We start from the raw sequence: 11,402 nt of genomic DNA, 5'->3' as shown, positions 1-11,402 counted from the left end.
TTGTGACTTGGTGGGGGTCAAAAACAATCACCAGTACCCTCTCACAGGCCCTATCTTGAATATCCCAGTCAGAGGGCAAAAAAGTTCTGAGTTTCTGGAACTCCCAGCATAACTGGGGCAGAGGGCAGTGTTGGGTGCTGAGAAAGTGACCATCGCTACTGCTCTTCATGCCCTCCCAGCTACATGATCCGCNGTTCTCTGGAACAGCACGGGCTACCATGGGCCATCATCTCTATCCCAGTCAATGTCACCAGTATCCCTACCTTTGAGCTACTGCAACCTCCGTGGACTTTCTGGTAGAAAAGCTGACTCCAGGTTCCAGTGACAAGTGACTCATGGGAAGAGGAAACCCAAGATTCTGCTATTTGGAGTTTGGAGATAGATTCTGAGGACAAGTGGAACCAGAGAGAGNACAGGGAACCCCTACTCCTGGCTTTCCCTTCCCCAGGGCCTCAAGGACATCTCATGATTCAGGAAGAGGCTTCTGACTAGAATTTGAAACAAAAGGTGCTGAAGGCAGGTGACCCTGACACACACCACCTGTTTCAGCTCCCAGCAGCCAAGCCCTCCTCACAGTGAGCCTTGTAGCTGCTGCTCAAGTGGTTTAAAGAAGTGATATTTGGGGACTAATAAGCCCATACTTTCAGCAATAAAGCCAAATAAAGCTCACCAGGTTTGTGCCTGTGTCCTAAACTAAGAAAGCATGCTGTAGGGAGCTCATTTGCTTAGTCCCATGTCATTCTGCTGATTTTAGGGAAGGCTCAGAGACCCTCAGGCCCTTTAGGATAAGTACCTCAGACTGCCAGTTTTAGTCCAGCCCTCTGGGAAGAAGACCCTTATGGCCCAGAGTCAGCAATTGAAACCAAACCTCTGAGACTCTTGGTCTGGCTTTAGGGACATTTACACACCAGTGTGGGGCCTGCTGAGGATCCGGAGCATTCTGCTGCCACCCACTGGTCTAACTTGTGCCTTTTGCACCCATCTTGACTACTGTAGACCCAGAGTGGTCCACCCAGCCCACACCCCACAAGGCATTGTTGCAAAGGCCTATCACCACTCACATTTTATTGAGACAAGTGGGCAGACCAGAGGGAGAGGGGTTGCTGGCTGTTGTGAAGGAGTGTGCCCAATAGGTCAGGGGGCCAGTCAGGCATGTTCCATCTGGCTCCACCTTGAAAAGGGCCTATAGCATAGGCACTGGTCCTCCCTGAAAGCTCCTAGCAGAGCCATGTGCAGGCCTCTCAGGGAACAAATGGGGAATGGTAGCTGTAATTCCGCAGTGCCCATCCCAAGTGAGAGATGGTCATCTGTGGCAATGAGGGAACAAGTCCTGGCTCATCTTCAAGTGTACTGCCCAGCTCCTTCAGATTTCTGGAAGACTGGCGTTCCTCTGGAGATCCTAAAGGAGGATATCAGTGACCCAGAGACCCTTTGCTGGGCCACTGCAGCTGGTCTCGGGGAAGAGTGGGCATCCTAGATTATAGAGCACAACCTGTCATCTGCTATACTGTTGCTCTGAGAAAGGGTGGTCGTCTTCATCCTGATAGAGGCCTCTTCCACACCTTATCAAGCTAGCCCCCTTGTCTGAGTCTAAGAGGCAAGATGTAAGCACAGCAATTCTGGGGTTTGGCGAACAGATCAATCTCTACCTCCCCAGTGTACAGTGGGAACAGCCCAGCACCCCTGGCAGAGTCTTTTTGCAGTGTTGTTCTAAAGGCCTAGTCCCTTGTTCCTGTCTGTTGCTGGCAAGTGGCAGGCCAGTACTTCAGCTGCAGTTGTGGCAGGTGAACAATAAGGAAGAGGTAAGGCTTCACATCACCTCTTTCTCTCAAGAAAGCTGGTCTGCTCTCTGATTGGCCATTTTGTTGCCACCCTGAAATTAATAGCCAGTCAATAGGAGCCAAGCCTCTCGTGGATGCATGAGCTGAATATGGGCTAAGGGGCCCAGAGGAAGAACACTATGAGACCTGAAACTTGATTCCCGTCTCACAGCTGCAGTGGAGCATGACAGGGGAAGGCCAGTTCTGGAAGGCTTGTGATGGCACAGGGCCGATGCAGCTCAGCAGCAGTGTTCAGGGCATGAGGTCTGGGAAGGGGTGGGCTCGGGTCCAGCCTCTATCCTACCCTCCAGCAGAATGCTAGAAGGGAGAAAGCAGGCAATGGGTGCAAAGGGGAGGGGTTGTTCCTTCCAACCACTTTTGTGGAGGACAGGCCCCCCTTTTCCAGCAGGGTCTGGGCAGGGCCTTCCAGGCGAGATAACATCACACGTCAGTCATCTCATCCCCTAGCTCTGCATCTTCTGGCTCTCCTTCCTCCTCATCTTCCTCTTCCTCCTCTTCTGAGGTCACATTGGGGTCACCAGCCTCTGCCAGGCATTTGGGACAGGAACAGTTGAACAAGTAGTTCTCCCTTCAAAGTANAGGGGTGACAAGTCAGGCAGTTGTTGGGGACAGAAGAGCCCAGAGCCCAACCATGTCCCCAGTTGGCACCTGAGGATCTTGTGTCGGCTGTGTCGGCTGCGCTCCCGCTGACAGCAGTCTAAGTAGCTGATACATATTTCCTGTAGGACAGAGGAGGATCTAATTGCCAATGCCCTCCATCAGAAAGGAAAAGAGCTTCCCCAACAACTGCCTTATCTATTGTCGATCACTGTTCCTTGCCTGAGAGCTAGGCCTCCAAAGTCTTTCAGCATTGATCCATCCCCATGCCTCCAGCTGGCAAGACTCCCATCTGGGTCTAAGACAGACAGGAATGGAGGTTGGCCTCAAGCTCTGGGGAAAACTAGCCAGTAGCCAAAGTCTCTAGGTTAATTTTGGTATAGCACGTTTAGGAGAAACTGGCCACCAACCAGAACTTCCAATCCTCACTAGCTCCTGTGGTCCAAGCCACAAGAAATCAAAAAGGTAGCTGGGATCAAGAACTGGGCACATAGTACTACTTCAATCTGAGACTTTCTGAAGATGTTTGAAGAACTGGGAGGGATTAGAGCATACTCATGGCCAAAAAGACTCAGGCCCTGGGGCCTGTGGTGACTCACCACCAGCCCAACAAAGGGGCTCCAGCTAGTTACTGCTGCTTCATAAAGAGAAACCGAGAAACTGCAAAGCCCTTATGCCCACCCCTGCTGCCCAGCCCTCTCACCTCGCCTGGCTTAATATCCTCCAGGGCAGTAACATGTAAAACGAAGTTGTTTTCTGGAAAGGAGGTCTCCGCGTTGGGGACACAGCTGTGGTTGCCTAGGCCACGAAAGACAGATAGCGAGTAGAGTGTGTGTGCATGCAGAACCAAGACCTTGCACATGCTAGGCAAGCATTCCATAACTAGTTTTGTATCAGAGTCTTGCTATGTACCCCAGGCTACCCTTGAACTTGTGACACTTGCCTCTGACTCCTAAGTGAGTTACTACACCCACAATGACAGCAGGGAGATGATTCAGCAGGTAAAGTGCTTGCTTCAAGCCTGACAACCTGAGTGTAATCCCTAGAACTGACTCTGACCTCCACATGCACACCCGTAGCCTATGTGTAAATAAATCAATGTCAGAAACAAAACAGCCAGCATGGTGACAATGGCCTTTAATAACAGCACTCAGGAGGTGAAGCGAGGGGATCTGCACAGCAAGTTTTAAGCCATCCAGTGCTACACAGTGAGCCCATCTCTCAAAACATATAACAAGTATAAAGAAACAAATGAAACCAAACTAATACTCTCAAGCCAAGCACAGTGATTCACACAAGTAACCCTCTAGCCAGGTAAGAGCTGCGATGAGTTTGAAGTCCAACTGGACTACACAATGAGTTCCAGTCTAGTCAGGACTCAAGAGACCTTGTCTCAAAACAAAACAAAACCTGCTAGGCATGGTATACCTATAGTATCAGCACTTAGGAGGTAGAACCAGGGATCAGGAGTCTAAAAGTCATCATGTATGTATGTATGTATGTATGTATGTATGTATTTAGATGTGCATTGGTGTTTTGCCTGCATGTATGTTTGTGTGAAGGTGTCAGATCTTGGAGTTATAGCCATTTGTGAGCTGCCATGTGGGGAACCTAACTCAGGTCTTCCAGAAGAAAATCAGTGCTCTTAACTGCTGAGCTATCTCTTCAGCCTCTTGTGTCAAGACTCTTTTTAAAAAAATTTTTATTTCAACAGAGCTCTGGGTCACTTTCTTTGTGGTTAAACACTACAGGGAAAGGCAGGGCTGAAAGCCCATTTCCTGTCTCCCTGCCCAGTGTTCTTTCCTGAAGACCACAGTGAAAATAAAATGTGCCTTGTATCACTGGGTTCCACACACACCCCAGACTGACCATTGTTCTCAGTTATGTCCCATTGTCTCACTGAGGGAGGGAGGCATGGGATCTGAGGGCACCTACAACAGACCATTTATTTCTGTGCCTCTTTTGTAAGTGGATGTGGCCCACTATAAATATCTATTAAAACACAAGGAGGAGGCTGGGGATGAAGCCTTGGGTTTGACCCCCAGTAACACCACAAATAATCAAATGAATGAATGAGTGAATAAGAAAGGAAGGAAGGAAGGAAGGAAGGAACTGATAGAGCAATGATTTCCAAGAAAATTTCCAAAGAAACACAGGCCTAACCATACTTCTAACTTGCCCTGGTCGGCCTCAAAGGAGCAAACTGGGAAAGATGGCCTGGTAGGGAAGAAGCAGATAGGCCCATTCCTCCCTAGTCCAAGACTCACAGCAGCTTTGAAGCATGAAGAGGCCAGATCCTTCACAGTTAAGGAACTCTCCGGTTGCTGTAAGAAAGTATTGTGCAGATACAGTGGAAAGGGAAATTAAACTCATGAGACAACATCAGCTCTGCTCTCCTGCCACCCCTCCAACTGAGACACTCAGGTTCTACCATTTTGTCTAAATGTGCTTCTCCAAGAAGCCTTGCTCTTCTGTCTGTACCACTACCTATTTATCTGGCACTCTCCCTCCCCCCACCATGGAGTCTCTGGATGGGTCCTGTGGATAGTTCTGAGGTTTCCCATGGGCACAGAGTAATTCCCTTCCCTCATAAGCTTAGAGCTCCCTGGCAAGAACACGTCCACTATCTGACCAGGGAAGCTCCAAGGGTAGGGAAGCCACAGTCCCATCTCACCCACCTGCCTCGATGTCCTTGTACAGCTGGTCAATGAAGGTGTCTAGCTGTTCCCGGTCCTGAGGCTTCAGCTCCAGTGCATCACAGGCATGCACCCATTGGCTGAGGGAACTAAACAGCCCATGGATGGAAGCAACCCAGGTCACAGGGCTCTCTATGTCTAGGCAGGTTAAGCCCAGGCAGAAGAGTCCCCATCCTACAGATCCAAAGCTGTTCTTTTTTTAGAGTAAGGACCCCACCCTCCCAAAAGAGCAGGATTCCCAGCAGCAGATTCCCCTGCCTCGTTCCTCCCATCCAGGTCATGACAACACCCAATCCTATCAGCTTCAAAGAATCTGTGGCTACCTTCCTCCATTAATCTTCTATCGAACCTGGAGGATTACTTAGTAGGTCTAGAACATTCTCTCCTAACCTGGTTCCAATTCCTTGACCATTGGTCCCAACAAGGGCAAAGAGAGACCGGAATCCTTCTGGTGTGAACCACTGTAGGGAAAGAAAGGTGAGTCTGGTGCTTGCTTTTCCTAACCCAACTGCACTTCAACTCCAGGCCTGGAGCACCAGGAAGAAAGGCTTCGTGGTCCTGCCTTCCCACACTCACCAGACTGAGAGTCTCTTCATAAAGGGCCTCTTCGAAGAGCCCACGCAGAAGTTCCAGCTGGTCCTGGTTTAGGGGAAACAGAGGGACATTGAAGCCCTGGGAACTTCCCCTTAGCACCAGGTAAGTAGGGAAGTCAAGTAATAGAAAGAAAAGGAGCCATCGGTGTGCCTGAGCTTTCCCTGGGGACACAGGCAGTACTTAGCTCCAAGTCTGCAGGCTCCAAATGAGGGTGTAAACTCAAACCTTTCTTCCTTTTTCCAGTACGCGTTCCAGCAAGACTGAGGCAGCAGGGCTTAGAACACCTATCCTTACCCTCCCTTGGAGTGTCCCTAAGATTTGCTTGGCCTCTGACCAACTTGGCTTTCCCCTTCTTTCTTCTAGATCCAGTACAGTAACACTGCCTGAGAGATACACCTTTCCCACAGCTGCGCTCCCGCCCTCTTCCTCCCTCCCTCGGACAGCCCCTACCTCTGGCAGCCTCCCCACTTGGGCAGCTCCAAAGGAAGGCTGAGGGCCTTAGTGTCTTATTCTCACCTCACGAATTTCACAGCTCTCTGACCTGTGGAGCCCCAGCCCTTCCACTCTCCAGAAAGCCTGATGTGTCTGCTGCTGCCTTCCTCAGAGTCTTGCCTTCCCACATGGGGTAATAAGCACTCCTGGGTAGGACATGCAGCCCTTTGTCCCTACTTCCAATTTTAGATCTATATTAGGTCGCAAAGGTAAGTGGCACTAGGATGTGCATTCTTTGAAGGGATTTTCAGGACCAGATTTTTACCCCTGCTGTAGCTGAGAAGANGGCAAATGTAGAGTTTCCCCTAAAAGTAGCCACAGACACCCCGGGCTACTTGAGGGGCTGGGGTAAGGGCTGTGGGAGAAAGCCGACCTTGAACTTGCCCTTTAGGAGTTTGTGGACAATTGACTGTTCCTCGTTGGTTGTATTGTTGCAGAAGTGTTTGAAGAGTCTGACCCAGTGGTCCTTGTCCTTGGCCTACACAGCAAATGCACACGTCCGTGTGGAAAAGAGGTGTTATGTTTCTCAAGTCCCTGCTGTCAGGGAATGACCACCACCCAGGCCTCCCTTCCCACTCTGCCCACACTCAGCCACTTCCCAGCTGGGGCAGGGCTTGCCAACTCAAAACACCTTGAAAACAGAAGGCCATAGAGGAAGAATAGTGAAGACAGAAGGGGTCCACAAGACCTCTCGATGTAAGAGACACTATCCTGGGATAGTGATCCCTATTGACCAAATTTGGGAACTGCTGCTACAGATATCTCAGAAAAATAAAGACAGGCAAAACCAGGGGCCACAGCTTACACCTGATTTAAAGTTAGCATGCTCTGGAGATTCTACAGAGCAAGCAGCTGTCCTTCAGGAAACCCAGACGCAAGAGCATCCAAGCAAGGTCAGATGGCTGAGACCCAGGGCTGACTGGGCCACCTTCTCTGGCTCACCTGTTTCACTGTGGCTACCATCCGGGCCATCAGCATTATACTCGCAGTCTCAGGAGGATAGTGAACACTCCTAGGGAAAGAGAAAAAACATGTAACTTACAAGACCCCTCCCTAGGAGCAGAGCCAGGCAAACCCAGCATGAAGGCTACAGACACACTTCCTGCCTAGTCCATCAGTTATCAAAGGCTGGACTTAGGCAACTTTGTATCCCTTAGGGTTGGGTGGACCCTGTGGCAGTGTAGTGTCTAAAGTACTGAAGATGGTAGGGCTGGCTGTTCAGATTAAAGACAGGCTGCCAAAACTGTGACTTCTTCACCAAAGCTCCCCACAGCTGCTGAGCTGAGGCAGGAATGGAGGGAAGAGTAGGGAAGAGGAAGAGACTTACCTCCATGCCTCCTGCAGCTTATTGAGGGGGTGCCGGGGGTCATTCTGGGATGGGCCTGGGCACAGGATTTGGTGGTACTGCTCTGCAGCTGCTAGCCGACATTCTGCACTGCAGTACATCACCTGTTAGGTAGAGTGGAGGTTAGCACACAGGACCTGAGGCTCTCACCTCATCTAACTGCATTTTTTTCCATAACAGCCCTAGAGCAAGAGCTCAGTGGGGATAAAATAGGGTGTTGTAGGGGCATGCACCTAACCTAAGCTCTTTATACTACACGAAGGGAAGAGAGCTTTCCCAGCGTCTTGCAGATTCCCAAGAAAAAGGCATGTCCCCATGTGATGATTTAATAACTGCCCTCACAACTCATGTGTTTGAATGCTTGGCCATAGGGAGTGGCATTATTAGGAGGTGTGGCCTTGTTGGAGGAAGTGTGTCACTGTGTGGGTAGGCTTTGAGGTCATATGTGCTCAAGCAACACCCAGTGTGGACAGTCTCCTGCTGCTTGCAGGTCAAGATATAGACCTCTCAGCTCCTCCAGCACCATGTCTGCCTGCATACTGCCATGCTTCCCGCCATGCTGATAATGGACTAAACCTCTCAAACTGTAAGCCAGCCCTAATTAAACGGTTTCCTTTATAAGAGTTGTGTGGTCATGGTGCCTTTTCACAGCAATAGAAACCCTAAGACCCACCATACATGGGTACATTTTCTAAACAATGGACACTGGCAGCAAAGAAAAGGCTGAACAATGACTAGGCCCTTGTACTGTCATACTACACCATGAGCCTTGAGGAACGGAGCAGTTCTGCTCAGACGTTGTCTCACCAGTGAAAACGGAACTAAAGCCTCCTTGGGCTGCCTCCTTTCCTATGCATTCCCCAGGGGTGCTCACCTGGCAATGGGGGCAGTTCTGGTGGAGGTCCTTACGCACACTGCATAGCTCTGGGTGTGGTAGAATCTGGCTTGGTTTCCCAGTCAGCCTCTGGGCATTCTCCTCTGCCTTCTCCAGTGCCCGAAGGCAGTGATCACAGGCTGCAGGGAAGTAAGACATAGTAAGTCCCTCATTCAAGAACCTTCTAGCTCCTGATCCCACTGCTTCTCCTTCAGATTCAGTCTGTGGGGATCCCTGCCTCAGTCTGGTGCTCCTTTCTGTTTCTCTCTAACTTAAGAAAACTATGAAAAGGCTGGCCAAGTACACCTAACTCAGTCTTGGCTGAGCAGGGGTTATACACAGTGTTTCAGTCGGGATGTCTCAGGTACAGAGCCCTTCAGCATGATGCCCATGGGAGGAGACTCTTAAGTTATGGCTAAGAGAGAATCCTTCCCAAGGAGCATTTTGGAGGCACCTCCCATCGCAGGTACACAGCCCCAAACACAAAGGTAGCCAGAGCCCTGGTTTTCAGGCCCTATGCTCCAAGGAAAGACAGCATTTCCTTCCAGGATGTTGGCCAGGAGAAGTGTGAGGCTCAGCTTCATGCGCAGAATGAACATCTCAGCAGCCCCCTGAAGCAGGCAAGATGTGCTCACCCCTGTACTGATAAAGTGCATTCCAGAGGAACTGCGCAGCTACCAGAGGCCTTTCAATGAAGATGGTCTCTCCCTTCCGAATCAGCTGTGTGGCAAACAGTCCCTTTCCCTAACAAGGCAAAGAACAGACAGGGTAAGACATTGCTTCAAACCTGCCAAGTGACACATGGCTATTATCCTAGCACATGGAAATAGGGGGATAAGAAGTTTCAGGCTAGCCTGAGCTACATAAGACCTTGGTTTGTTTGTTTGGAACCCTAGCTCCAGACAGGACAGAAACAGGAAGAGGACTGGGGCCTGCTGGCTTTCAGCCAAGCCAAGTCATGAGCCCCAGACTCAGGGAGACCCTACCTCAGGGGAACAGGTGGAATGTAATAGAAGAGGAAACCCAATGCTTTCTTCTAGCCTCTGTTCACATACACAGGCATGTACATCTACATACANAGATGGCGCGAGCACACGCACGCACACACACACATATAAATAAAACAGGACTAGAGAATTTAGAGTGTTTACTGCTCTCCCACAAGACCTATTTGGTTTCTAGCATTGACATAAGGCAGCTTACACACACCTGTAACTACAGTTCTAAGTGATCCAAGGCCTCCACTGGCACCAAACCCACGTGGGACACACAAATATACAAATGAAGATAAATCTTTAAACAAAAACAAAGCTCCAAGAGCTCACAAGAGGCTGAAGCAGCTGTGCCTCTCTCAGTCCACAATACCTGGCCAAGGAGGGAGCCACCTTAGTAGCCACCTGAACACCTGGACATTCTAGAATGGCCAGGGCAAGGCCACGGTTCCTAGTTGGCTGAGGCCCTCCTACACCAGCAGTGGCTACTAGGATGGCACTACCCTCAGTTCCCCATGAGACCTTGTGCTGCTCTCCAGGGTCTCAGAGACACCCTATATCCCAACAGAAAGCAGCCTAGTTTGGGGGAGAAGTGACCAGCACAAAGCACTGAACTAGTCCTAGAACCAGCTCCCAAAGCCTCCTGGGAACCTCCTTGACAACTGCTTCCCATCGGAGAAGTGGGTGTTCAAAAATTCTGCCAGGCACTTTCCAAGGTGTGGTAACATAGTGCAAGTGAGCACCCTCGGGAACTCTACCCAGTTTTTAAAAGGAAAACTCTCAGGCCCTGCCCAGAATCAGAGTGTCCATCTTCCTCTCCCTCTCTCTCCCTCTCCCCCCCACTGTGTGTGTGTGTGTGTGTGTGTGTGAGAGAGAGAGAGAGAGAGAGAGATGTGCATGCATGAGTGTGGGCACTGTGTAGCAATCAGATGACAACCTTCAACAGTCAGCTCTCTCTTTATGGGATCTAGTGAATGAGCTCAAGCTGTCAGGCTTGCATGACAAGCACTTTTCCCTCATGAGCCATCTCACAGGCCAAAAATTTGCATTTTAACAGGATGCTGGTATCCCTATGCATGCTAAAGTTTAAGAAGCCTAGCCTGAGCTAGGCAGTGGTACGAACGCCTTTAGTCCTAGCTCTAGGGAGATGGAAACATGCAGATCTCTGNGTTCAAGGCCTGCCTAGGGTCTACAGAGCATAATCCGAGACAGCCAGGGCTATCCAGAGAAACTGTCTCAAAAATAAATACATAAATACTCAAACAACAAGAAAAACAAAAACAAACCTAGCCTGGCACACTTTGCACATCAAGAGCCTAGGCAGTTAATGGATCTGCTGACACTGCTTTAGCAAGTGATGGTAGTGCTTCCAAAGAGGAGCTGAGTGGCAGAGAAAACGCTCCATCACTGTTGATGCCACAGCAGCTTCCTGTTTCCCTTCAGCATTGGCACTGGGTGTAGATGGGCCTTTGTCACACTCAGAGCAAATCTCAGCCTATACATAATAACCCAGAAAGCTTCTTTCCTTTTTGGACAGTGTCTCCCTACACAGCCTAGGCTGCCCCTGAACTTACAATAATTCTTCCTAGGCAGGGATAACAGGTATGTGTCACTACCCAGCTCTAAAAGCTAACTATAGAACAGGACAAGTGAAATGAGGGGCAAAGCCCAGAAAACACNCTTGGCTGCCTTCCTGGGAACTCCATCTCTATATTTTATTGCCCCCGAGATCAANCAAGCAATATGAAAACTCAGCCTTCCTGGCAGCAAGAAATGAGACCCATGTGATCTTCTGATAATTTCAAATCCTGAAATGGCGTAACTGGCCAGATGTAGCGGTGCATGCCTTTAATCCCAGCACTAAAAATTAAGACGACTGGCCTGGCATACTTTGAACATCAGGATGAAGAGTGAGGAAACAATTCTTGAATGTCTCTGTGTGTGTCTGTTTTTCCTCTGCCTCTCTCTGTC

General features: G+C 49.8%; 2 protein-coding genes across 4 annotated transcripts in view; one reads left to right on the top strand and one right to left on the bottom strand.

The window, feature by feature from the left end:
• The window catches only part of Pradc1 (protease associated domain containing 1), an 11,086-nt gene extending 4,487 nt beyond the window's left edge, over positions 1 to 6,599 (top strand). The window contains exons 5-6 of one of the 3 annotated variants that reach the window (XR_003836927.1): positions 5,660 to 5,830; positions 6,092 to 6,599. Coding sequence is in view for 2 of the 3 variants with exons in the window: in XM_021165321.2 (XP_021020980.1) it covers positions 180 to 300 (121 nt within the window). In the remaining variant the exon portion in view is untranslated. Of the gene's footprint in view, positions 1 to 179; positions 670 to 5,659 lie in introns of those variants that run through there. The other 2 variants (XM_029478555.1, XM_021165321.2) reach the window with 2 other exon arrangements.
• The window catches only part of Smyd5 (SMYD family member 5), a 14,586-nt gene continuing 4,232 nt past the window's right edge, over positions 1,049 to 11,402 (bottom strand). The window contains exons 2-13 of the mRNA XM_021164695.1: positions 9,075 to 9,183; positions 8,440 to 8,579; positions 7,548 to 7,669; positions 7,163 to 7,232; positions 6,594 to 6,698; positions 5,711 to 5,773; positions 5,525 to 5,595; positions 5,117 to 5,223; positions 4,706 to 4,762; positions 3,142 to 3,236; positions 2,490 to 2,560; positions 1,049 to 2,409 (exon numbers count right to left, since the gene is read on the bottom strand). Of these exons, the coding sequence (XP_021020354.1) occupies positions 2,262 to 2,409; positions 2,490 to 2,560; positions 3,142 to 3,236; positions 4,706 to 4,762; positions 5,117 to 5,223; positions 5,525 to 5,595; positions 5,711 to 5,773; positions 6,594 to 6,698; positions 7,163 to 7,232; positions 7,548 to 7,669; positions 8,440 to 8,579; positions 9,075 to 9,183 (1,158 nt within the window). The 3' untranslated portion in view covers positions 1,049 to 2,261. The remainder of the gene's footprint in view (positions 2,410 to 2,489; positions 2,561 to 3,141; positions 3,237 to 4,705; positions 4,763 to 5,116; positions 5,224 to 5,524; positions 5,596 to 5,710; positions 5,774 to 6,593; positions 6,699 to 7,162; positions 7,233 to 7,547; positions 7,670 to 8,439; positions 8,580 to 9,074; positions 9,184 to 11,402) is intronic.

This window comes from Mus caroli, chromosome 6, assembly GCF_900094665.2.
Source record: "Mus caroli chromosome 6, CAROLI_EIJ_v1.1, whole genome shotgun sequence".
Lineage (NCBI taxonomy): Eukaryota > Metazoa > Chordata > Mammalia > Rodentia > Muridae > Mus > Mus caroli.
This window is presented reverse-complemented; position numbering and strand designations above follow the sequence as displayed.